At 45.8% G+C, this 26,911-nt stretch overlaps 1 protein-coding gene across 1 annotated transcript in view; it reads right to left on the bottom strand.

Annotated features, from left to right (window-relative positions):
* SRGAP3 (SLIT-ROBO Rho GTPase activating protein 3) overlaps nt 1–26,911 on the bottom strand; it is a 251,993-nt gene that overhangs the window by 82,464 nt on the left and 142,618 nt on the right. The window contains exons 3-4 of the mRNA XM_055414378.2: nt 25,163–25,325; nt 2,690–2,752 (exon numbers count right to left, since the gene is read on the bottom strand). Of these exons, the coding sequence (XP_055270353.1) occupies nt 2,690–2,752; nt 25,163–25,325 (226 nt within the window). The remainder of the gene's footprint in view (nt 1–2,689; nt 2,753–25,162; nt 25,326–26,911) is intronic.

Consider the following 26,911-nt stretch of genomic DNA (forward strand, 5'->3'; position numbering starts at 1 on the left):
TCCACACATCCAGCACTCGCTAGGCTCTGACTTAGGTGGTGATATCAGCAGTTCACAAGTTTACTCTCATCTGCCTGTGCAGGTTCTAAACTCCTTGCAGATAAAACCAGTTTCTTTCATTTATTCACAGATCCCTCCTTCCATCCTTCAATAAGTACCCTGGGAATAACAGGCACGTACAAGACACTTCAAAGACCAACTCTTGAAATGTCCACAGCCTGCTGCTCTGCCTCCTGTGGTGCTAAGGTCATAGAAGGCAAATATCTGAATTTAAGTGAATTTCTGGTCAACGACTGAAAACTCAGTACAGACAACAAATGACCTGATGGGGGTGGGGGTGCTGTGGGCACTGCCATGTTCTCACATTTATGCAGCAAGTGGCAAAAGGAGAGACTGGGGAAGGGCTGACCCCTCCTTCCCCACCAGTTCTGAGGCCATCAAGAGGCAGCTGGGGAGATGGAAAGAGGGACCAACCTGCCCACCTGGCCTGTTTGTCTAATACCAAGGGCATGTACTTCTGTCCAGCCACCCTGCCCCACAGCCAGCAGAGACACATGTGTGTAGGCACCAGCATCACCCTCTTGGTCCCTAACAACTGCCTGCCCTACCCAGTCCACAAACTGGAGAAAGCTTTGGTTGCCAACCTGAGTTTCACTGAGGGCTGAAGTAACCTGCCCAAGACACAACAGCCAGGCTCGATCTGAGTCTTTGGGCCTCAAATCTAGTGCTTCTCACCAAGATCTGACTCCAGGGAGTGCATATGCCAACTGAACAGACAGGGCAGAGAACGTCAAGATAACGCAAGGAGTTTTCTAAAACAGCTGCAGGAATTTGAGGCCCAGAGGTGACGGCTTTCTTAAGGTGGTGGAGCTCAGTCTGGGTTTGAAAACTGAGTATGACACAAGTGAGCATAAGAGGAAAGAGGGCAGCTGCAGGCAGGGGAGTAACAGGGGTGAAGGAGCCAGGTGGGGGGTTGCGGGCGAACAGAGAGCACCCAGGAGGGGGGCCCAGCTGAAGCCCAGAGGGAAGCTCGAGATCTGAGTGGGAGCAGCCAGAGTCCCAAATACAGACCCAGGTGCTGGAGTACCGTGGAGGTGAAGTGCCTGAGAAACAGGAAAAGGTCCTGGATGGAGAACAAACCCTCTGCAGAGAAACATTTCATCTGGTTTCCGGTCTCACCCTTTGTCACCATGCTTCCCCACCGCAGGAACGCACAGCCTGCCTCACCCTCACACCCTCCAGGGAGGTGGAGACAGAGTGTCAGAGATCTGTGGGCTCCAACACACTGTGCCCCTGGGTTCTCTTTCTTCTGGGTGTTCTTCACATATCTTCCCTTTCGTCCTCACAAGGGGCTATAATCAGCAGGCATTATTACTTCTGCCTATCAGCTGGATTTGAAGCCAGGTGTCTGGCTCCAGAGTCTGTGCTCTAAACCACGAGGTGATTCTCCCCCACAATCCCAGCTGCCTCAAAGTCAAGTCATGTTTTCCCCATCAGCAGTGCCTCCTTTCACCCGAAGCAATGATCTAATTAAAAACTGTCAGGGCTCAAATTTTTTTCCTTAACTTGGAATCATAGAAATATGTGTTTCGACGTTGGTAGACCAACCACTAGGAAGTCTCACCCCCACTTTTCTGATTGGGAGACTGAGGCCCAGAAGAGAAAATGCCTGGCCCAAAGTCTCATAGCTGGTTGGACTCTGAGGCAGGACTTCCTATCTGAAGTCCAGGCTCTCGGGCAAAGACTCTTAGCCCCTGAGGGGTCCACCAGCTACTAATCACACAGGATGTGGACTGAGAACGATAACAATATCAATGAGAGGAGCCTTCTCACAGCCTGCACTTGGTCCTCTCATACCAGGGATTTTCAAATATAACTTTAGCCTCACAATCCTCCCCTTTTAATGAGACACTTGATAAGGAATCTCCACATACTTAAAACATAACAGTTTGATTCCAGCTGGCCTCAGGGGTGGAAGGTCTGTGGTTCTGTCTGCTGGGCCTCCCCACCCCTGGGGCTGGCCCGGGGGCTCTCACTCCTCCCCAAGGAAGCCCATGGCTCCTCAAAGCACAGGCTGTAACTTCCAGCACCATTAACCAGTGTGCTTGTGTTCCCCATTCCCTCACCTTCTTGGATTCTAACACCCATCCCAAACCCAGTTAGACCTCAAGCCCAAGCAGGCAGCAAGGTTAGTTCTGGGCCAAATTGTGCACATTCTGAAGTTATTACCCTGAGATGGCAAGGCCTCACCCCGGCCTCATGTGACCCTCCGAACAGTGCTCCATTTTGCAGATAAGAATACTGAGACCCAGATGAGCTCCACGCCCCACAGTCAGTAAGGAGTGGGCCTCGGCTTCTGCCTGTCCTACTGAGCCTGGCTCTCCCCACCACAGCTTGGCATCTTCTTTTTTGAAAGGTAACATGTTCTCATGGCTGGCAGGTAATCTGAATCTCTGTGAACTTTTACAAACTAAATGTGCCCAGGGCCCCTCCCCAGATATTCTGAAACAGAAGCTGGGGCTGTGAGTCATTTTATCCCACCCTGATAATCCTCCTGTCACTCAGGCAAATGACAGAGCAAAAGGGCCCAGGGTTACCCCAGACTGCTGGTCAGCCTCCCTCCAGTGCTGGGTATGGATGCAAAGGGGGCTCAATCCCAAACAGCAGCGGAACCCGGGGTGAGACTTACTGTGTAGAGCTCGTTGGTGACCTTCAGTAGCTCCTCGTGCATCTGCAGGCCAATCTCCTTGCTCTGTAACATGGAAGAACAAATGTCAAAGGGGCAGAAGGGTGCTGGCTGCACTGACCAACTTCCTTTTCAACATAGAAAGGGCAGCAATGCTTGGGGTTGTGTGAGAAGGGGTACAGAAATCCAATAAACCTCACTGACCCAGATCTGAATTCTTCAACTCGTCTCCATGAAACAAATCCACAGAGACTCCGTACAACAGGAATTCCTGGACCATGTAAGCTGGGGAACTCTATACATCACCTCCCTGCCTTGGTGATTCACAGGGACATCACACTAAAAATTCTGAGGAGCCCCACAGCCAATCAACCTGTTCGTCTTTCTGTAAACCTGGGCATCCTAAGCTGATGTGGCCAGAATGTGTGTCTCTAGCTCAGCATTCCATAATATCTCATGAGACTGGGGTTCCAAAGAATTTAGCAAATAATTATCTAACCTTTCAATTCAGTGAACAGCCCAAGTAAACTGAGAGTCTACTGGAGCATGAGGCAGGGCATATGGGTTCTAGCCTGGCTGCATCACTGTCTGACCCCATGGCCTTGGAACTGAAGTTATTGAATCTATAAGATATATATATATATATATATGTAAACTTTAAAAAGTTGCTTGAGCAAAATGAGGCAGGTTTTCTTACTGCAGAACTTTCCAGAGGCTTTCATCCCCTCATGTGCATGGACTTTCTAAAGTGGAGGGCATATAGGATCCAAGTGCAGTTGACCTCAACTCAAACCACAAGGTGACATATATATTTAATATATTGAGGTACACAAGTCAAAGAACAATGAACAAATAATTTCTAGGTCCCCTCCAGCCTGAAGAGTCCAGGATTCTGTTACTTTGTGTATTATTATTACTATTGTTTTATTATTACAGACAGCCAAGTGTTCTGCATCCAAGGATTCAACCAACTATGAATTAAAAATATTTGAAAAATAAAAATCTAGAGAGTTCCAAAAAGCAAAGCATCAATTTGCCTTGTACTGCCAGCTATTTACACATAATTTTATTCACATAGAATTCATAACTATTGACATGGTATTTATGTTATATTAGGTATTATAAGTAATCTAGAGATGATTTAAAGTATATGATTTAGAGAATGTACATCTTTATATGCAGATACTCTGCCATTTTATACAGGATCTTGAGCATCTTTGGATTTTGGTATCCACCTGGTGGTGGGGAGGGTACTGATGGTCCTGGAACCAAACTCCCCATATTGCTGGATGACTACATTGTCATTATTATTTGAGGGGAGGGAAAATGCTCTCCCTGTTTGTCCAGGCCATCATGTGACACTTCCATATTGACAAAGGGCGTTCTGCCCCTTGACAGCAGAGCCCTCCTGTCCTTTCTCTCAGCTCCCTCGGCCTCCAGCATGGTCAGCAACTGACTTGCAGAGACCAGCTTTCCTCTAGTTCCTGCGAAGATCAGAGCCCTGGACTCTGGGGTCACTAGGAAGGTTCAGCACTAGACATCATGCCTTCCTAGGTGCGACTTAGCAGCAGCAGGCTCTGCTTCAGGCCCATCTCATTCCCCTCAGCTTCTAGGCCTGGCAGGGCCAAGAATCACCTCTCGGAAGGGCTCTTACAGGTGTCAGATTTCCTAACAGAGAACAAGAGCTCTGGGGCAATTCCAGAGATCTGTTTAGACCTCCCTCCAGCTCTGGTGACTAAAGCAAGGGAACCCAATGCAGAACCTCAGGACTATCTTGGCAGAATTTTCTGTGCGGAGCTCCCAGGGAACCTTCTGTCACATCATGGGCATCTATAGAGGTACCCAATAAGCCGTTCCCATCTCCATCCATGCTCCCTGAGTTTCAGCAGCTGCCTCAGTTTCTCCTGCAGCCCCTCCCCCTGACGTTCGCTTCAGACTCTTTGACACCCCTCAGTGACATCCTCTTGGTCTGGCCAATGTCTCTGACACCCAAGACTTCATTTCTTATGTATTTATTTTTATGATATAACTTTTCGCTAGGTAACAAATGCTCATGGTTAAAGAAACTCTAACAGCCAGCAAAGTAAAAAGTGAAAAGTAGATCTCCTGAGTTCCCAGAACCCCACTCAGAAGCACCTACTGTTAAAGGTTTCTTCTGATGCCTTCTAGAAACAGTCTATGAATATACACACATACAGCTGGATAGCATATGTTCTTTTTTTAGCATAAATGAAAGTAATCTACACAAGCCTTTGCATCTTGTTTTTTTCCACCAAACAATATATCTGACAGATTTTTTTCCCTTGACAGCCCATGTAGCTCTTGCATTCTCCTTTTCTATTAATAATAGCTGCTTGGGGTTCCATACACCAGATATGTCATAACTAATTAACCAGCAGGCTGTTTCCAGTCTCTTAATATTCCAAACAAGGATGCAGTGAACATCTCTGCACTCTGTCACTATGCACATGGGCAGGGACCCTTGTCAGATAAATTTCTAGAAGCAGCTCTATCGGGAAGAATCTGGCCTTCTCAGCTCTGCCCCAGCCAGCTTCCCACGCACTGCTGACTTCAGCTCCCACTTCTCGGTGAATGGCAGCCATGTCATCACCTCCACGGCCCTCTCTTGGGCTCTGTCTGCACAACCCCAAAGACCCTATCTTCAGCTGTTGCCAAACAGTATCATCTGGATGACCCCTTCATCACATCAAATTCAAATTATCCAAAAGAAAATGTGTGGCATTTCTTCCATCTCCTTAGTTTCAGTCAATGGGATGAATGTCGCCCAGACACGGAGACCGGAAATTTGGAGCTATTTTTGACACTTTAAAAAAATTCCTCCATCCTCAATCCGACTTGTCACCACATCCTACCATCAAACTGCCCGGTACTTTGTTCTCTGCAGCAGGCAGTGCCGGCTCCCTCCCCAGCATCCAATCTGCCTTTCCTGCTTCCTAACAGAGCCAAGAGTTTGGCCCTGTGCTCATCTCTCCAGCCGAGTTCTCTCAAGGACAGAGCCGACCCCATGCCGACTCAAGATGGTGCATTCTGTAGGTGTTGTTAGTCCAGGGGTGGGTATGTGACAACTACAAGGAAGAGGACTGAGGTGGTTGAGGGGAAGGTTTCAGCTCTTCTACTGAGTGGTAGCAAAAGTGCATGGAGCCTCAGTGGCTATCAGCAGACCTCTTAGGACCAGGAGAGAAAGCAGCTTTGGGTGGCAGAATGAAAACCTAAATCCTAATGACCTCCCAAGAAACTTGCTGAACTGACCTGAACCCACAGGCTGTCTCCTGCAGAACTTCTACTTTTGTGGCTTTACGAGTTATTTAAAAGCTGGATTTTCTGTCACTTGCAGCCCAAAGCAACCCACGTTTTCCATCACCAGTCCCGGAGCAAGCAATGGCATCACTGCAGGGCCCAGATTCCTGAAGCTGCCCCTCAACAAAGTCCTGACTCTAGCCCCAATTCCTCATGCCCATCCCAGTGTCACTTCCTAGAAAAGTATTTTACTGTGTTCCTCCAAAGCTGCCTCAGTGCCTACGGGATGGAGACCCAGCTCTTTAGCTTGACTTTAAAGGCTCTACGTGACTGGCACCAGGTGGTGTGCTTGTGTGCTAAGTCGCTTCAGTCGTGTCTGACTCTTTGTGACCCCGTGGATCGTAGCCCGCCAGGCTCCTCTGTCCATGGGATCTCCCAGACAAGAACACTGGATTGGGTTGCCATGACCTACTCCAGGGGATCTTCCTGACCCAGTGATCACACTTGCATCTCCTGCACTGGCAGGCCATTAATGCCAGCTGGGACGCCTAGTTACTAGGTAGAGAGGGCTCAAATTCAGAGCCAGATAGATGGGGATTGGAGATAGGACGTTAAAACCATTTAAACTCTCAGCACCTCTGCCTCCTTGCCTGTAAAAGGAGTGCCTGTTACTGTCCTTCTTTGCACTTATAATGGGAAGTATAGTGATCTACTTGTTTGTGCATTTGTCACTTGTTTTCCCCATTTGAAGGTAAACCCCATGGGGTCAAAGACACTTTCTCCCTGATGGTAGATGCTCAGATCCCCTGGTTGCTGGGACCCCTGGCAGCAGACAACCCCCAGCTGAGAGCATGCATCAGTGATGGCATCAGAAAGCATGGTGACAAACCTCCAAAGACTGATGCCTCATCCAAAGATATGCGGCATAGAAACCAGTCCCTCCTGCCTCAACCTGGACAGCTTTAAAGGGTCGTTCTATCTTTAGAACTCCTTGTAGGGCTGGCTAAGACCTTGAGTAAGACTGCCTGCATCACAGCTTGACTTCACTCTGCTCCCTCCTCCACCCTCCCTAGGGGTGGATCCCAAGTATCTCCCTGTTAAATTTATCTGCTGTTAAATTTAGGCCTCAGAGTCAGTTTCCCGGTACCCAGCTTGCAGTGTCTCACTTTCCCACTCTTCCCGTGATGCCACAGAGCCTGTCACCCAGTGGGTGCTCATCAAATGCGCTTGCTGAGTGAACCTATGAATGAACGTAGTGACGATTCTGCTAAGCCTTAGCCTCCTTATGCATAAACATGGAACGAAGCCATCAGTGTCATGAAGTCCTTGTGAGCCTGGAAAGAGATGACACATATGGCAGCACTGGTATCATACCAGACACAGGTGAAGAGCTTGGAAAATCGTGTTACAGCCTGAATCAATACCCACTGGATGCCAGGGGCAACGTGAAGAGGTTGCCTAGGAAAGGGAATTCATAATTGAATTTTTTATCAACTCTTCCCAGTTTGGTGGGATCAAGGGTCAAGAACCAAAATGGCATGATGTGGAAAAGGCTCAAAAGAGTGAAAGAGGTGATATGGGATGAGGGGATAAAGAGGCTGGAGGAACCACCTCACCTCACATGGGTGGCCAGAGACAGCATTCTAGGCAAAGGCCACAGCCTGAGCAAAGGCACGTTCCCCAGGAACAGGGGAAAGTATGGTTTGCAAAGAGAGAAGCATAACAACAGAAGAACAGAAGACATGCTTGACCCGGAGGCTGGGCCAGATCACAGAGGCTGACAAAGTGGATCTGGGAGCCTCTGAAGGTTTGCAAGCAAGAGCGTCTGATGAGCAGTCTGTGTTCTTTCAAGAAGAAGCTGTGGGTAGCTGGAGGGTGGGCTGGATGGGGGCAGTAAGTTTCCAGAGGGAAACTGCCTGAGTCTCTGCTCTCTCCCCATCAGCACCAGCCTGGATGGGACTGCCCACAGTGAGTGCTCAGCCAATAGTTACTGAACTGTGAAGGACTAAAGGCATTTTCTTTTTTATGGTTGGGTTTTGTTGGGAAAGGAAATAGTCTCAACTACAGTTCCAGAAACTACTGAATGAGGAACCCAAACCAAACATTCCATCACGAACGGGAGGCCAAATCCCTGACCATCCCCGGCAAACATCACGCCCAGCCCTAGGGGACCCCAGGGGCAGTGCATTCACACTCTCTGTCCCCACTGCTCGCATGACTTTCATGCCTATAGAGGCTGGGGTGGTGCGTTGCTTCCTTCATGCACAGAAGTATGTAGACTGTAAAATATGATTATATTGGGCCAACGCAGGTTCAACCACAGCAGCCCTGGTTCCTTGCAGTTGGAAGAACAGAGCCCAAAGTCTGTAAAATCAGGTGGCAGGTGGCCCCAGCCCTGCCTCTTTTTTTGCCCATGGCTACGGACAGTTAAACTTCCCTTATGACCAGATAACTCTGAAGGGGGTTGTGGAGCTGTCCTGGGCTTAATTATAAGATACTTAGCAGCCTTCCTGGCCTCTAATCTCTAGATGCCATAAGCACCCTCTACCCCAATCCCAAGATGCAACAACAGAAATTATCTCCAGACACTGCCAAACGTTCCCTGGGGGACAAAATCACCCTGGGTGGAACCACTGCCCAAGGACTCCAAGTGGCAGCCTTTCTGGCCTACAGATGTGTTTTATTTGGCCATTCAGAGTGTTCAAAAAAATCTGACTCTTCCCAGCATTTAAAAATAAAAAATTCTCCTTACATGTCCAGATTTTCAGCTTCTCTTGCAAAACTAAAAGATCCAGAGAGGCTGAGCTCCCCAAATTGGAGAACGGAGGCCCCTCTGAATGGGTTGTGCTCTCCGGTTGGCCACAGAACCTCCATTCATTTGTCCATTTGAGTTTATGACCCAGAAACCAGTGGGGTCTCCCTGGAGTGGCTGTCTGTATCCTCCTGGTGCTCATCCAGACAGCCATCCCAGAGCTGCTGAATCTGAACCTGTGAGAGGATCTTTACATAAGCGCCGTTCTCGTGTCCCTACCTCTGAAGCTGCCGAAGAGTCTGCTTCCTGAGAATGAACCTCCTGACTCCCCTGTGGACCCCGACACCACTGCCTTTGTAGAATCCCACACCCCTGAATCCATCCTCCTGCTTGCAGTACTGTTTCCTAGAGCTCTGTGGCCAGGTCCTCACCTGGCTTCAGTTTGATTTACACAAGCATTTGCTGAATGGCCTACTAAACACCAGCCTCCACTAGGCACTAAAGACTCAAAGCTGAGTGAGACCTGGCCCCCATTCCATCAGCCACAGCCAGCATTTCTGGAGTACATTGGTAAACACCGTCCAAAGTCACCTCCATACGTTATCTAATGGAAACCATTAAGGCAGGTACTATTATACTGACGTGGCAGAAGAGGGCTGGCGGCTCAAGTGAGTTAAGCAACTTGCCCCAGGCTATACAGCTAGGAAGGGGCAGAGCCAGGCTCAGGTTTTGGCTGGTCTAACCCCAAAGCTGGCACTCGTAAGGACTTTCTGTGGCCTGTTTCCCCAGCACCTAGATGAGATGCGGGCACATGGGTGAAGAGAAGCCACTGCGGTGCTGTCACAGAGATGAGTCCAGGCCAGAAGTCCAGGCTGCAAAGGAAGGCATGCCCTCTGGACTCCACCCACCCATCATGTGCATGTTCTCACCATTTGTGCAAAAATCTATATTCCCGGTCCTTGCCCTCACCTGCAGGCAGCTCAAGTTCTCCTTGACTTGGTACTCTTTGGCTCACTTGCCCTGCTAGGCCTAAGTCAGCCATGCTGATCATCTCTGGCTTCTTCCTTCCTCCTTGCTCTGATAACAAAACATCATGGGTGGGACTGACTGCCGCTTGCCTTGTCACACCAGATGGTCCATCCGGCATGGGACCCAGGCTGCCCAGGTGCTGTGGCGCCTTGTGTCCAGTGACTGGGCCAGAGATGGAAACATATCTCAGGCTGAGCTGATGAGAATCTTCCCTGAAGTTTTCTAAGAACCATATTCTCAGATCCTCTCTCCTCTGGGGTTGCTAAGCTAGGACGTCAGGGGTCTTGGGCTGCCCACCACAAGGATAGTCGGGGTCTTGACAACAGTATTTGTGCCCTGATCTCGTGATGCTTAGATAAGATCTTCCTGTGGACTTTTCCAGCTTATAGAATCTTGTAAATTTCCAACTTGGCTCATGTGAAAGAATACTGATGCATTCTGTGCTTATTTTAGCATGAAGACACAAAAATGACCATGGGGCAACACAGTTTTCTGAAAACCCTCTACCAAACACCGGCTTTCAAACAGTTTCTGCAAAAGAACAACTTTCCAACCAAGTAGAGAGAGTGTAAGCCCCTTAGAGGCTGGGACTCTGGCTTCCCAGAGTGCTGATAACAAAGACTGAGGTACAAAAGGAGCTCCATAACCCCTGTGCATGAGCTGAGTGGAACACAGAGGCAGAAGTACACAGCCACTAGGAAGGCCACCTTTGACTCTCACTTTTTTGGAAAAAAAAAAAAAAACACCACATACATTCACATCAAGATGGCACCAACTGAAAAACATTTTTTGACACAATGGTTCTGGAGTGAAATCAATGTTTTCACCAAAAAAGTCCTGCCAAGGATGACTGGATTTGGTTTCCAGTGCAGAGCTAATCTCGCTTTTAAGAGGAAACCCTCAAAACTGTTACTACAGATCCTAAGACTTTATGAACTGTATTTGAAAAGTACTCTTCACTTTCTCTTTTCACTCTTATGCATTGGAGAAGGAAATGGCAACCCACTCCAGTATTCTTGCCTGGAGAATCCCAGGGATGGAGGAGCCTAGTTGGCTGCCGTCTATGAGGTCGCACAGAGTCGGACACGACTGACGCGACTTAGCAGCAGCAGCAGCAGCAGCAGCTTCAAGGGTATGTCTCTGTCTCTCTCAAGCTAACTCAAATGTGGAGCTGGTCACTCTGAACATTTAGAAAACATTAAAATGCTGAGTTTTAATCACAGGACTCCCTCTTACTTCTTCAGAGGACACTGTTCAAAAAAACGCTTTAGGAAACTGCAAGGTAGGGAGTAAGGTGGAACCGGCCTCAACTCCAGCCATCTCATCAGGAGTTGAGTCAGCAACATCTGTCTCCCTTTTCTCTTTGCTTGATGTTCTCATGTCCGGTTTTCCCCCTTTGGGAACATTCCACGGCTTCCCTAGTTCTGGGGTTCCAAACAAACAATGGGAAACCAATACACAAACAAAACAAAGTAAAAACCAAAACCTCTGTCTCTTTTCATTCTAATCCACTGCTTTTCCACACTCCAGCTTGTTTTCTCATCAAATAACAAAACTGGAGACCCACAGATGTTCCCTATTTAAATAAATGATATATGTGAGCACTGGCCATCTCCCAGGGAGACTGTGTTTTTATTTCTAAAGCAAAGGCTTGAAGGGTGTGTCTCAGAGGGATTGGAGCATTTCCAAGTCTGTCCTGGAGGGTTGGCTCATCCCTGAACACGGCCGCTTGGACAGCTGACTGGCTGATTTCTCCAAGTAGTGGCCTAGTAACCCGGCAGCCAGCGCTCTGGCACGTCCCCACCCCTTGCCTCCCAACGGCCTCCTCAGTCTACACCCTGCCCACCTTCCACCTGGACCTCTGCTATCCTTCCCCCTCCCCCACCTTCTTCCTTCCCTGCTCCTCAACACCTCCCTTCTTTCCTCCCCTTTGCAGCCTCTCCTGTGGCTGCGACTCCAAATGTTGTCACTGACTTGTCTTCAAAAGGAACTGGAACATCCGTGCTGGGAGGTCAGGCTTCAAGGAAACAGGAAGGCCCTGCACCCACTCATCAAATGCCCTGGACAGAGGTGGGCCCCACTGGTATCTCCCCAGGAGCCCCGCCACGGGCTGAGGCAATAAGCCTGGCGTTGTGTCTGTCTAACCCCCTAATTACTCCCACCATCTCTCTGGGACCCTGTTTGTGCGAAAGCCTTCATTTTCATAAATGCTTAAAATAACAAGTCTGAAGAAGCCCCAGGATACCTTGGAATGGCATGACCAAGCGACCTGATGTGGTCAAGACAGGAGTTTCTGAATCATTCCTAATAATACTAAATATTATTAATAATAAGTTATCATCATTAGTAACAATGCTTAGTACTATTAGTCCCAGCACTATAATACTTATCATTAAGGATAATAACAACAATAATAGCTATTGTTTCTTTGATCTCTTAGCATGTACCAGGCCCAATGATAACTGCGTTACAGACAATAACTGACATAAGCCTAATATCAGTAATTCATGGGATATAACCCCTATTATAACCCCACTTTAAAGATTAGGACACAGAGCCTCAGAGAGGGTGAAGAATTTGCTCAGGATCACAGAGGTAGTAGACATGATTCTCAACCATTTCACTCTGTTGCTTCCACTCTGTTGTTGAGAGAACTAGGACTCTATGTGCCTTAAGAATTTTTTCCCCAAATATTCCAAAATAATTATAAAACACACACATTCCTCTGTCTTACTATAAAAAGCATGCTGCTATTTAAGAGGCTCTCCTTTAGGTCACTGTCAGTATCGGACAGCCCTGTTTAGTAGAATCTCCTGTTTTCTATGACCAAGTCCTGGCCCCAACCACTGGCTTCGTGGCAAAGGTAGGAGGACAGGGCATGGACTACTGGGCTGAGTCTCTGTGAAAATAGAACATACTCAGGAGCAGCCTTTCCTGACTATGTCTCAGATTTTCTTTCTTTTTTTTTTGCAAGGTGGAGGGACATGAATCTCTCACAGATAAGCATCAAAAGGCTCAGGGGATAGTTGAGGGTCTCTGAGTCTTAAGGAGTGTGACAAACATGTCTTTCTGAAAAACCCATAGCTACAAAAACCAGAAATCCCTCAGCCTTGAGCTGTTTTCTCCCCGTCTACTTTCTCTTCAAGGCAGATATGTATGTTGTCAGGATTATTTGTTGGATTTAAAACATTACTGATCATTTATTCCTGCTGAATCACTGACCTGAGACAACTCTCCAACCTCCTTGTCATTTTTTAATCTGATCTTCTACTTTATTTGCATTGTTTGTGTAGAGGATGTAATAGAGGATTTCATTAGCATTTCAAAAATGTCTGTACCTGTGTATCCACCCATCAATCCACCACCTTCCCACCCATCCACTCATCCACCCGTCACCCATCCACCCATCGATCCACCCATCCATATCAACCTCCCGGACCCAAGCCCCTGTTACCTTTCACCACTAACGTGTGCGTTAGTGTATATGTGGAACAACTGAGTCCAGCAACTCTCTTTTCAAAGCCATCAAATACACCAAATCAATCATCCTTAAACTTGGCTCTGACCGCATCACCCCCTATTCAAGAACCCATCTCAGGTCGTACTTAGAAGTGGAACTGCTGGGATACAGGCTATGTACCTCTTCCTTCTCTGTCACTGGACACTCCCACTCTTCTCCAAAGGGGCGAGTCCAATTTACATGCTTATTAGGAGGACACAAGTGGCTCTGCTGCTTCACATTCTTGCCAGCACTTGGATTGCTTGACCAACCGAAGAGGAGTCAAACTGTGTTTCATTTTGTTTTATTTTACCTTCTCCTGACTACCAGTAAGTATGAGCATCTTTTCTTACACTTTTAACCATTTAAATTTCCTTTTCTGTGACTCACTTATTTATATCTTTAACCCATATTCTTACTGGGTTATTTGCACTTTTCTTATTTTTTTTTTAATATTCTGGTTATTAACCTTTTATTAATTCTATGCATGCCAAATATCTTTTCCTTTCCTGGTCTGTATCTTCTCTTTATTTATTTGTTGCAGTTGTTATTGAATAGAACATTTAAATAAAATTTATATAATGAAATCTATCATTATTTTCCTTTATGGTGTATGCTTCTTTTGTTTTGTGCTTTATGTTTAAGCAACTTTTTCCTACCTCTAAGGTTTTAAATAGAACCTTCTACTACATCTTCTTCCAAAAATTTTTAGTTTTATTTTTTACCTTTAGCACTTTAACCCATTTAGAATATATTTTTGTTAACTAAGGTGGAGGTCTAATTTTTTTCCATATGGAAAAAAAAAAAAAGTGTGTGTGTGTGTGTTTAAACCGGTTCCTAAAAAATAACAAGAAATGGACAAGAAACCAGTGGAATCAGCCCGATTTTCTAAACAGGCTGTCCTTTCCCGAGTCTGTAATGCACTACTGCCATACTGTGTTCCCATTTTGCGGGGGGCTTTGTTTCTGAGCACTGATCTCACCCACCTGTTAGTTTACCTGGCACAGCTCTAGCACGCCCCGTTGTACTATCACATTAAGAGGAAGTCTTGATATCTGATAAGGCAAATGCTCCAACAAATACCAAAAAGATATAACCTACTTATTTTCTTTTTATAAGAAAATATTTTCTTTTTAATGGGGCAATCAAGTTAAAAATTTAAAGCAAGTAGAAAGTTTCAAAGAAAATCTTTGAAAAAAATCTTTGGAACTAAAATATGAATAATTCTGAAAAATTCATGGGCAAAGAAGAAATTGCAAAATGGAAATTATGAAATATTTATACCTGATGACAATGAAAATATCACATCAAAATTTCTATGATGCAGATAATTTATAGCACTAATGGCATTAATTTTCAATCATTCTGTATTCTAATATATGCATTTTTAAATTACATTTTCTAGTTGGCTATGACAGGCATACAGGAACATTATTAATTTTTGTATATTGATCTTGTAATCAGCCATCTTGCTGAACTCTTTAACAGGAAGTACAATATTTACCGGTGGTTTTTGGTAAATATTCTTTATCAGGCTAAGGAAGTTTCCATTTATTCCTAATTTGCTAAGAATTAAATGGTGAAAAGTTAGAAGCATGCTTTTAAAAGTCAAGAATGTATTGAAGGGACTTCAAGGGTGGTCCAGTGGTTAAGAATCCGTCTTGGAATGCAGGAGATTCAGGTTTGACCCCTGGTCAGGGAACTAAGATCTCATGTGGTGCGGAGCAACTAAGCCCTCACGCCACAACTAGAGAGTCTGTGTGTCACAACAAGAGATGCAACAAAGATGCTTGATGCAACAAAGATCCTGCATGTCTCAACTAAGACCTGATGAGCGCTAGGTCGCTTCAGTCCAGGGGATTCTCCTGGCAAGAATATTGGAGTGGGTTGCCATTTCCTTCCCCAGGGGATCTTCCCACTAAGACCCAATACAGCCAAATAAACAAATAAATATTTAAAAAGAAATGGTTCAACATCCTACGATAAACCATAATGGAAGAGAATATGAAAAAGAATGCATATATATATGGAGAAGGCAATGGCAAGCCACTCCAGTACTCTTGCCTAGAAAATCCCATGGATGGAGGAGCCTGGTAGGCTGCAGTCCGTGGGGTCGCTAAAGGTCGGACACGACTGAGCGACTTCACTTTCACACGTTGGAGAAGGAAATGGCAACCCACTCCAGTGTTCTTGCCTGGAGAATCCCAGGGACGGGGGAGCCTGGTGGGCTTCCGTCTATGGGGTCACACAGAGTCGGACACGACTGAAGTGACTTAGCAGCAGCAGCAGCAGCATATATATATATAGTTGGTGTATGGCACAAACCAAGACAATATTGTAAAGCAATTATCCTTCAATTAAAAATAAATTTTTAAAAAAGAATATTATATATGTATAACTGACTTACTTTCCTGTACAGCAGTAATTAACACAACACTATATAAAAAATTTTTTTTAATTAAAATAAAAGTTAAGAATGCCATTTCTCTCCACTGTACCAATTAAGGTCCAAAAGGCAAGAAATGGAAATAAGAGGTTATTTAAATAAATTTTAAAAAAAGACAATAAGTTAGAAGTAATCAGTGAATTTCCTGAGCATATTTTATTTCTGACCCTTTGTTTAATCTGTGTGCCTGAATATTTCTTTATCCCATCTCTGAACTTAATTCTCACTGCATTTTTTCTCAAAGGATTATTATTTCCCAATAATCATCCTAATAGTAGTTAATATTTAATGACTACTTACTGCATACCAGGTAGACATTTTATATCATCACTTTTTAATTCTTACAATAACCCTAAGAAGGAAGTTTTTAATTAGCTCCATTTTGAAAATGATGAAACCGTGAGGATTTAGGGATTAGGTTGAGTTCATGCAGCTAGACAGTGACAGAACAGGGACCCTGAAGTCTATCCACAGCCCTAACCATCACACCACGCTGCAAGGTTGGCCGACCTGCTTACGATACAGGACCAGACTTTTCTGCCAATGGACTTTTGCTTCGGTCTAGAATCCTCTGACTTTTCCCAAATCTCCGCATGTCTGCTGGGGACACAGTGAGGCACCCCTCAGAATGCCTTCAGGATTGGGGAACGTATTCCCTCAGCTGTGGGGAGTACTGTCTGCAGACACCCCCGTCAGCCCTTTTTGGAACAGCCTCACAAACAGGCATCTGCCCAAGGCCACATCTCCCAGGAGCAACATGAAGGTAGAAAGGCCCAGCTTCCTTCCCACAAACCAGGACAACCCAGAAGGGCCACCCCAGCCTCAGAACTCCCCAAGGAGTCATTTGAGGCCTTTGTTGTGACTACACATTCCCTGAATCCTGCCTCTCTCCCTTCCTTCTGCAAGGGGGTGGACTTCAAGAATACTGGCTAACATATCCCTGCAATGTAATCCCTGTCTTGGAGTCAGCTTCCCAGGAACCCAGGCTGGCATAAATCCTAAGCCTCACTTCGAGATTCACTACAAATGCTGCATCCCCTACACAAAACCTTCCCCAAACTTCCCCCCAGCCCAGATTAAAAGTCCTCCGTCTTCTGAATACTGATATCACTCATACACGCCTGTCTTCACGTCCACTGTTCACTGTGAGCTCCTTGAGGGAAGGCAGTATGTCTGACTCATCCTTCTGCCTCCTTAACGCCTGCCTTTTCCATTGAGCGTGGGCTCTGGGATCAGACAAAGATGGATTCAAATCCCTTCTTCACCTTTATCGGCATCAGTTTCCTCGTCGGTAAAATGGGGGTGATGACAGCTTCTTCCTCTAATGCTTTAAGAGGTGAATGTTTAGCCCAGAGCCCAGCACACAGTAGGCACTGATTGTTATCTATGATTATTGTATATCTATTGTGATAAGAGCACTAACGCATGTTTTCTGGGTGAGCTGGGAACTCCAGACAGCGACCAGGTCAGCAGGCTGCACTGGCAGGACGAGTGCTCACAACTCATCTCCCTGGGAGACAGTGGAGACAGCTGAAGGCTCCGAGCCCCCTGGCAGTCTGCCCACTTCGCTCGCTCTCCAGGCAGGCCTCAGAGCTGGACCCTCCAGCATGCAAGCCCTCACTCTCTCCTGCAACCCAAAAATTAAAAAAAATTAAATAAATAAACTTGGCTTTGAATCCAAGGCCATTGGTGCTTTTGATCTTGGTTACAAAGCAAGGCAATTATTAGATACAAAAGCCCTGATTTATTTATGAAATGCGACAGACATCTTCAAGGCGGGAACGAGAAAGCTCACTCTAGACCAAGCCTTTATTGCCACACCGTGAATGGCTGCTTTCAAACACAGGGCCCCCGAATGCCCTCTCTTCTCTGCTAAGAGTCTTTCCTCATTAGCGCTTGCTTCAGAACACCACAGCTTCCAACAATCAAACTCACTCCAGGGTTGGGACAAGTAATTAAATTCTGCAGGCATCGGAGCAGAGGATAATGGATGGCTATTGTTAAGGAAGCTGAGGCTGGAAATGAAATGGGCTCCAATGCTCAACCTCAGAAATGGTTGAGGTGGAAAGAGAGAGCAAGAAGGACCCTCCCCGCTGGTGCACCACAGGGGGCTGGACCCGGAGTAGGAAACCTGCGTTAGGGGCCGAACTCTGCTCTTACTGGAAAACCAGGAGGTGGGACTAGGTAAATCATTCCCCATGTGTGATCCCCAGGTCAGCAGCAAAAGCAGCGCCTGGGAACTCATTAGAAATGCAGGTTCTCAGGCCTCACTCCCACCTGGCGCATCAGAAGCTGGGGGCTTAGGGCTCAGCAATCTGCATTTAACAAGCCCTCCAGCTGATTCTGACGCTAGACTTGAAGAACCACTGGTAGATCCTGTTTCAGGATGAAGCCAAAAACTCAACTACACAAAGGACCAAGCAGCTATTAAAATAAAGGGGTTGGTGTTGTGCGCCAGACAAGGCGGGGGCTGTGGGGCAGTGGAGTGAGTGTGCCCTGCCTAAAGGGCCAGCAGCTTCTCAGCTCTGGACAGCCACATATGGATCTGGGACTGTCAGAGCTGGTTTTTCGAGAGAAATTCAAAATTCTGATTTTTATGTGAATTTTCACAATTTTAAAATATTGGTTGAAGTTTTCTTAACAAAGTGAGGGCCAAGCAGATTACACTTGAGAACCAAATTCAGCTGGGGACCACCATTTTGCAGCCTCTGTCCCAAGCTGCCTTGGACCTCCATCGTTGACATTCTGCCACTGTACTCCCACCCTTGTCCTAACACTGAACTCCTAACCTCCTTTCCCCACTTGAGAGACTCCTATTCATCCTTCAGTGTCCAATTCAAGCATCACCTCCACTGCTGAACTCATTCTCAATTCTCTGTTCCACTTTCTATCTTCACTATGAAAGTAGAAAGGAATCAGATGGGGCCAAAGAACTGACATGAAGAAGGTAATGCAGAGGAGAAAGGCATGGAAAAGTCATAAAACAGCCTTTTCCCACAGAGGAGGAAAGAGGAAACTCCTGCAAAAGTGACCAATTTTGCTATTTGAAAAATCACTTAAATAAGGACACTGATCCCATATGGCCAGAATCTAATAAAATGAAGTTTTAAAAGGGCAAATATAAAGAAACACAAGTGCAGAATTCATAGGATAGATTAAAAAACATTTGGTACAAAATCCCCAGGAGATTTGAGCTGAGAGTTCAGTGAGTCAACCATGTGATGAGACGATCATGAAAAAAGCAAGTGCCTTCATAGGTTTCATTATTAGAAATAAAGTGTCTAGACAGCCCTGCTCTCTTCCGAGCTGCTCAGAGCTTCCTGTAGAGTTCTGAGTATTAATTTCTGCAGGTCAGAGAAGCCCTGACGTCTGACCCAGGAAGAGAGAAAATGCAAAGCCAAGTCACAAGGGGTCAACTGAAGGAACCTGGTGTGTTCACCTAGAGGCAGGCCGGACCTGGGTATGTGGTCATGATTTCTGTCTTCAAGTAACAGATAGGTTTCCATGTGAATTGATGTAGGTGGCTCACAGGACTTTGAGTGAAAACCCTGGAAGATTTTATCTCAACATTGGGAAGAATTTTCAATTGATCTCAGTTGTCCCTGAATGGAATACAAGATAATGTATTATCGGCCTTTGCAGAGGCCGAGTTGGGGGAGATCTGGCAGGGAGAGAAGAGCTCAGGAATAAGATAATAAAAGGACTGGAAGAGAAGACCTAGAGGACATCCATTGCTTTATTTTTCACCCCTCTTGTAAGGAAAAGCACTCAGTTTTTCCTGGGGAACCACCCTCAGCCATTCTCTGCATCCGGGGGAGTTGAGTGTACACCCGATTTCAGGGATGTGTTTCCCAGGCCTGGTGGGTCTGCACTGCGTCTCACCAGAACAGGTCCAGCTTCAGGAGCACTCACGTGATCCACGCTGGGTCAGTCGGAACCTGAGAGACCCAGTTCTGGGAGAAGGGACCTCTCACTTTCTGCTGGACTTTAAGTAGGTAGTATGTAAGCCTGGGGCTGTGGGGGCCATGCTGTCATCACAGAGAGAGACTGACTATACATCAGCCTTTCTCCCACCCTTCTTAAAACTAAACAAACAAACAAAAGAACTGGAAAACAGAAAACACTGGAGCAGAGTTGCAGAGAGACTAAGTTCTGACAACATCCTTTGTGCCCTTGAAGCCCACATGCCGGAAGACAGTCTTGGCTCAGAAGAGCAGATAAGCTCCCTTTCCTCCCTCAAGTTAGTGGAACTGGGTTTCTGTTGTTTGCAACTGAAAGAGTCCTGATCACTACAGTGAACACTAAGATTTCATACAGTTCCACTCTGGTGGATCCACTTCTCACACTTAAAGCAATAGCCACCTGCGTGCACAAGTCCATTTGCTCAGAAGAAGCCCAGAATGGCTATGGAATGGGAGCTGCTGCCTCCAGGCATAATACGCTGCACTGTAGAAGGGAGAACAGAGAATCAGGAAAGGGTGAGTTATTGAGTCAAAGAAGCTGGCAGGTGGGGCCACTGCCCCAGGCCCAGGCCCAGTCCCAGGCCCAGGAGGGACGCCTGGCCTGGAAGCCACTCCTGCAGAGGCAATGCGGGAATGTGACTTAGCAGACGGTAAAGGAATTCCATGCCCCCATGTGGCACTGTCTCCATCTCTGCTTCCCACATGAGAAAACTGAGTCTCTGAAAGACATACTCAGGGTCTCACCTCTAGTGAGAGGCAGTTCTGAGACAGATCCCAAAGCCCAGGGGTGGTGTCTCCTGCAGATGATGACAACTGGCCATTCTCGGGCTTTACCTTCTCATCTGTAAATTGGGCTGAGTGATGATCCTGTTCCCCAGTCTGACCAGACACCAGCCTCTGCAGAACTATCCTCATGTAAGGATGCGGGCCTCGATGCTGAGATCATCCATAACTGATAGGATACACGGGGCCACACTGTGCTAAATCAGCCCATCAGGCTCATCCCCAGCTCTCTCCTGACCCAGAGGGGCCGGGTCATTTTCTTTGTTCTACAGGCACAGGCCTGGTAACAAGGCAGCCAGGAGCTCAGCTGTAGACATTTCTTCATTATTTTCCACCCTGTTAACCTCCATCACAAGTGAGGATGCTGTCAGCCTAAATGAGAACTGAAAAGATTTATCTCACTTGTCCAGGGCTCAGCTCAGGAAAAGACCCTCCATTTCCTAAAGGACCTAATGACCTTTCTCTGTGAGTCCCTCTCACCCAGGAAAAAAGATGTGATAGTGGTGGCTGCAGGCAGGGGCCTGTGATGGGACCAAGTAGTCTGAATCACTTCTGTATGGCTTTGCAAAGCGCTCTGTGAATGTTTCTTATTATACTGTGTTTACCTTCCTAATTATGTTTGCTTATGCAAACATTAAAGTTAGACTACACTTCAAAGAAATAGAATAAAAACAATAGAATGGGAAAGACTAGAGATCTCTTCAAGAAACCTGCAGGATATCAAAGGAACATTTCAGGTAAGAGTGGGCACAATAAAGGACAGAAACAGTAAGGACTTAGCAGAAGCAGACGAGATTAAGGAGAGATGTGAAGAATACACAGAAGAACTCTACAAAAAAGGTCTTGATGACCCAGATAACCACAGTGGTGTGGTCACTTAGCTAGAGCCAGACATTCCGGATGGTGAAGTCAAGTGGGTCATAGGAAGCATCACTACAAACAAAACTAACTGAGCTGACAGAATTTCAGTAGAGCTATTTAAAATCCTAAAAGATGATGCTGTTAAAGTGCTGCACTCAATGTCAGAAAATTGGGAGAACTCAGCAGTGGCCACAGGACTGGAAAAGGTCAGTTTTCATTCCAATCCCAAAGAAGGGCAGTGCCAAAGAATGTTCAAACTACTGACCAACTGAGCTCATTTCACCTGCTAGTAAGGTTTGCTCCAAATCCTTCAAGCTAGGCTTCAGCAGTACGTGAACCGAGAATTTTCAGATGTACAAGTTGGTTTCAGAAAAGGCGGAGGAACCAGAGATCAAATTGCCAACATTTGCTGGATGACAGAGTGGGCAAGAAAATTCCAGAAAAATATCTACTCCTGCTTCATTGACTACACTAAAGCCTTTGACAGTGTAGATCACAACAAACTGTGGAAAATTCTTAAACAGATGGGACTACCAGACCATGTTACCTGTCTCCTGAGAAACCCATGTGCAGGTCAAGAAGCAACAGTTCGAACAGATATGTAATAACAGACTGGTTCAAAATTGGGAAAGGAGTACGTCAAGACTGTATATTGTCACTTTGCTTATTTAACTCCTATGCAGAGTCCATCACGTGAAACGCCAGGCTGAATGAAGCTCAAGCTGGAATCAAGATTGCTAGGAGAAATATCAACAATCTCAGGTACGCAGATGACACCACTCTAATGGCAGAAAGCAAAGAGGAACTAAAGAACATCTTGATGAAGGTGAAAGAGCAGAGTGAAAAAGCTGGCTTAAAATTCAACATTCAAAAAACTAAGATAATGGCAACTAGTCCCATCCCTTCATGGCAAATAGAAGGGGAAAAAGTAGAAGCAGTGGCAGATTTTATTTTCTTGGACTCCAAAATTGCTGCAGATGGTAACTGCTGCCATGATATTAAAAGACCCTTGCTCCTTGGAAGAAAATCTATGACAAACCTAGAGAGCATATTAAAAAGCAGAGACATCACTTTGCTGACAAAGGTCCGCCTAGTCAGAGCTATGGTTTTTCCAGTAGTCAGCTATGGATGTGCGAGCTGGACAATAAAAAAAGCTGAACGCCAAATAATTGATGCATCTGAACTGTGGTGTTAGAGAAGACTCTTGAGAATCCCTTGGAATGCAAGGAGATCCAATCAGTCCATCCTAAAGGAAATCAATGTTGAATATTCATTGGAAGGACTGATGCTGATCCTGAAGCCACCTGATACTTTGGCCACCTGATGCGAAGAGCTGATTCATTGGAAAAGACCCTGTTGTTGCTGAGAAAGATTAAAGGCAAAAGAAGAGGGCGGCCGAGGATGAGATGGTTGGATGGCATCACCAACTTAATGGACATTAATTTGAACAAACTCCAGGAGATAGTGAAGAACAGGTAAGACTAGCATGCTGCAGTCCATGGGATTGCAAAGAGTCGGACACAACAACAACACTTCATAAACACGGCCCCAGGAAGAAATCAGATCAGATTTGGCAGGAGGGAATTAGCTTGCAGTTACAATTTTGCTACAGAAGACATCCTCAAAGCAGACAATCCACATACAGACCAGGGAGAGATGACTGTATTTCAAACCAACTTGGCATCTTCCTCTGTGTCTCTGGCAATCCCAGGTCACCTCTTCCCTAAAACTGGCACCAGGCAAGAACGGATGAGCTGTATCATTTTAAGAGTAATAGTCTCCTCAGTTCAGTTCAGTTCAGCCGCTCAGTCGTGTCCGACTCTCCGCGACCCCATGAATCACAGCACGCCAGGCCTCCCTGTCCATCACCAACTCCCGAGTTCACTCAAACTCATGTCCATCGAGTCGGTGATGCCATCCAGCCATCTCATTCTCTGTCGTCCCCTTCTCCTCCTGCCCCTAATCCCTCCCAGAATCAGAGTCTTTTCCAGTGAGTCAACTCTTCACATGAGGTGGCCAAAGTATTGCAGTTTCAGCTATAGCATCAGTCCTTCCAATGAACACCCAGGACTGATCTCCTTTAGAATGGACTGGTTGGATCTCCTTGCAGTCCAAGGGACTCTTGAGAGTCTTCTCCAGCACCACAGTTCAAAAGCATCAATTCTTCGGCGCTCAGCTTTCTTCACAGTCAAACTCTCACATCCATACATGACCACGGGAAAAACCATAGCCTTGACTAGACGGACCTTGGTTGGCAAAGTAATGTCTCTGCTTTTTAATATGCTATCTAGGTTGGTCATAACTTTCCTTCCAAGGAGCAAGCATTTATTCAGTGCCAGGCTCTGCTTTCCATGCTTTACAGGGATTAACAACCCTCTCAACCCAAGCAGCTGCCCTGTGGGTATTTCTATCCCCATGTCACAGATAAGGAAACTGAGGCTCAGAGAGTCTAAGTAACAAACCCAAAGACATACAGCTAATAAACGATGCAGCCAGGAAAATGAACCCTGAGATTTAAGAATTCTGGACCCAAGACAACACCCTGAACCACTTCTCAATAACAGCCACCTCCTTCACATGCAGCACTTCTTTTAACCCTCACGCTGCCCTGGGAAGTAGATGATCTTAACCTCATTTGATAAACAAATGAGCAAACTTTGACCTTAAAATTCCTGTTACAGAAACTGATCTTAAGAAAACAGCAGTAGCCCATCAAATGATGAATGAATAAGAAACTTGTGGTGTATATATATATATATATATATAACAGAATATTATTCAGCCATAAAAATGATGAAATTCTGCTATTTGGAACACTGTGGATGAACCTAGAGAATATCATGCTTAATGAAATAACTCAGAAAAGCCAAATACTGTATTATATCATTTATATGTGGAATCAAAAAAATAATACAAACAAATGTATATGCAAAAAAGAAACAGACTCACAGATACGGAAAACAAACAACTGGTTACCAAAGGGGAGAGGAGCAAATAAGTGGTATGAGATTAAGAGATACAAACTACAATAAATGAAATAAGTAAAAAATAAGGATATACTGTATACCACAGGAAAATATAAACATTACCTTGTAATAACTTTTAATGGAATACAGTCTGTAAAAATACTGAATCACTATGCTATATACCTAAAACTAATATAATGTAAATAAACTATACCTAAATTTTTAAAAAATATCATTGAATATGACAAAGGTGTATATAAAAGAAGCTCATGGCAGCAATATTTAAAATAATATGGAAATCACTGAAGTGTTCAACAATAAACAATTGGTTAAATAAACTAGGGTATATCTATATGATGAAATACTATGTAATCTTTCAAAATGTTGTGGAATTATACTCACTGATATGGAAAAATTTTATAAATCAGTGTTATCCAATTTGTTAGGTAACATAAGCAGTAAAATCACATGCAGTCTGACCTCATTTGGGAAAAGTATACACATATTCTACAAAATGTATAAATACAAGCAGTCATAGAAAAGGTATTTACACATGTACATATAAAGAAATTCCTTTGACAACCAAAGTGATTATGGCTGAGAGATAACATTTCAGGTGATGTTATTTTCTTTGTGTGAGCTTATCTCTATTTTTCCAAATTTCCTAGAAAGAATGTACAACTTACCTAACCATGCAAAGGTTTTTATTTTTGTGGTGGTGGTGGTTGCTGAAGTGGCCAAGACCCCAGCCACATCCAGGACTCAAACTTGGAGCCTGGGGGCCCAAGTCCAATCTTCAGCCTCTTGTCCCCTTCAACACGCCTGCCCCTTGGTCCCATGTTCCCAGACCACACCCCACCCCGGTTGGCAGCCTCACCACGGCAGCCTGGGGCAGAAACCCAGGTGGCCCAAGTACCCACCTTTTTGAAGAGTCTGATGACATCCTCACTGATCTGGGAGAGGCGGACAATGACATTGTTCATGAAGATGTCGTTGAGGGTGGCATGGTCTCGGCTCTCCCGCCTGGTCTGGTGCAGGACTAGATACCAACAGTTCACGGGCGAGAGGAGATATTGGTCTTTCCTATAGAAACCAAGACAGCTCATTGGAATTGCCATCCACAAATGTTCTACGTTGTCACCCACCGCAGCTCTTTTGACCTTAGTGGGGCCCTTTCAAATTCATTTTCCTATAACACATTTAACAGCAACAGAGACCATGAGGGCTGAAGCAGTCCTCCCAAGGTCACAGAGCAGTGCTGGGGCCACTGTGCATCAGTGTTTCCTTAGGAAATGAAATATTTCTGTCTTCTCTGTGCTTTACCAAAGCCCCCTCTGTTAGCCTCAGTAAAGTGTGTATATACCCTGGTGTCCAGGAAGAGTGAAGGATAATTAGAAACCAGGGTCAAACCAATAACCCCATGTTGCCACACAGGTCATCAGGGCTGTGTTCCTGACCTACAACCCTTACTCCTCTTTCCAAGGTGGGAAGGTGATGTTGAGGCAGAGGCTCATTCATCACCTTAGGGTGCCTTGTCCAAGGTCCGATCCCCCAGGCCTGCCTGGCTCCCCCTGGGGGCTGGCCAGGGTTTTCTCAGCAAACGCAGCCTCCTATTAGCACTTTTGAGGAGGGGAATTCGGCTGACTCCCAGTATGACCATATCATCCTCCCAAAGTCAAGTGAAAGTAAGGGAGAGGGGAGCCCTGAGGGCCTCTGGGCAGCTGTGACTGCCCCCCCTTACTCCACCCAAACCCTGGGCTTGGGAAAAATAGGTGAGGAGAGGCCAGTTGACTTTTCTGTCACCAAATGGGCTAAAAATCTGTCCAGGAAACAGGAATCTGGGAGAAGGGAATTTGGTTTAGACAGAGGATAGATAGGTTAGAAACCTCTAAGAGAAAGAAAGGAGACATAATGCTGTAAGATAAACGAAGCATCTTCTCTTTTGCTTTCAGCCTAGAGAAAAAGCCGGAACACTGAAATCCAACAGCCCAACCTCCTATCCTCCTAATCCCTCAGCATTTGCTCCACGTCAGGTCTCAGGTGACTGTGGCACAAACCTGCCTCCCAGGGGCTCCTAATGAGGCAGCTGAGGCAAAAGGATTACAGTGGAAGGTGCTGAACGTTATGATAGAGACGTGCAGAGCATCCGTTCTCCGTGAGAAGTTGGAGAAGACGTGGAGTTCCACCTACGTCCCCGTCACATCATCCCTTGTGCTTTCCTGCCAACTTCTCCCCACTGGGGACTTCCCACACTCTGTGCATCCAGAGTGCATGAGCCCCACTTTTCCCCCTGTCTCTGGGTCTCAGCCTAAATGATACTCTCTGGAGAGCATGCCTCTGACTTCACTCTAGGACGAGAGTTCTCAGAGGTGGAGCCCAGCCCAGACGCATCAGCTCCACTTGGAAATTTGTTGTAAATGCAAATTATTGGGGCTACCCTAGACCACTTAATAAGAAGTCTTGGCCCTGAGCCCAGCATCTGTGTTTTGACCAGCCCTCCAGGGGACTGTGATGCATACTCATGTTTGAGGATTTCTGCCCTAAGGAGCTTCCACTCCCCACCCTTTGCCCTACTTGAAGTTCTTTGAGAGCAGGAAGTGTTTCTCTCTTAGTTACCATAATCCGTGCTCAGAAACATGCCTGACACATAGCATAAGCTGTGGAAGAAA

This window comes from Moschus berezovskii, chromosome 24, assembly GCF_049115385.1.
Source record: "Moschus berezovskii isolate FMDL1 chromosome 24, NW_MosBer_1.0, whole genome shotgun sequence".
Lineage (NCBI taxonomy): Eukaryota > Metazoa > Chordata > Mammalia > Artiodactyla > Moschidae > Moschus > Moschus berezovskii.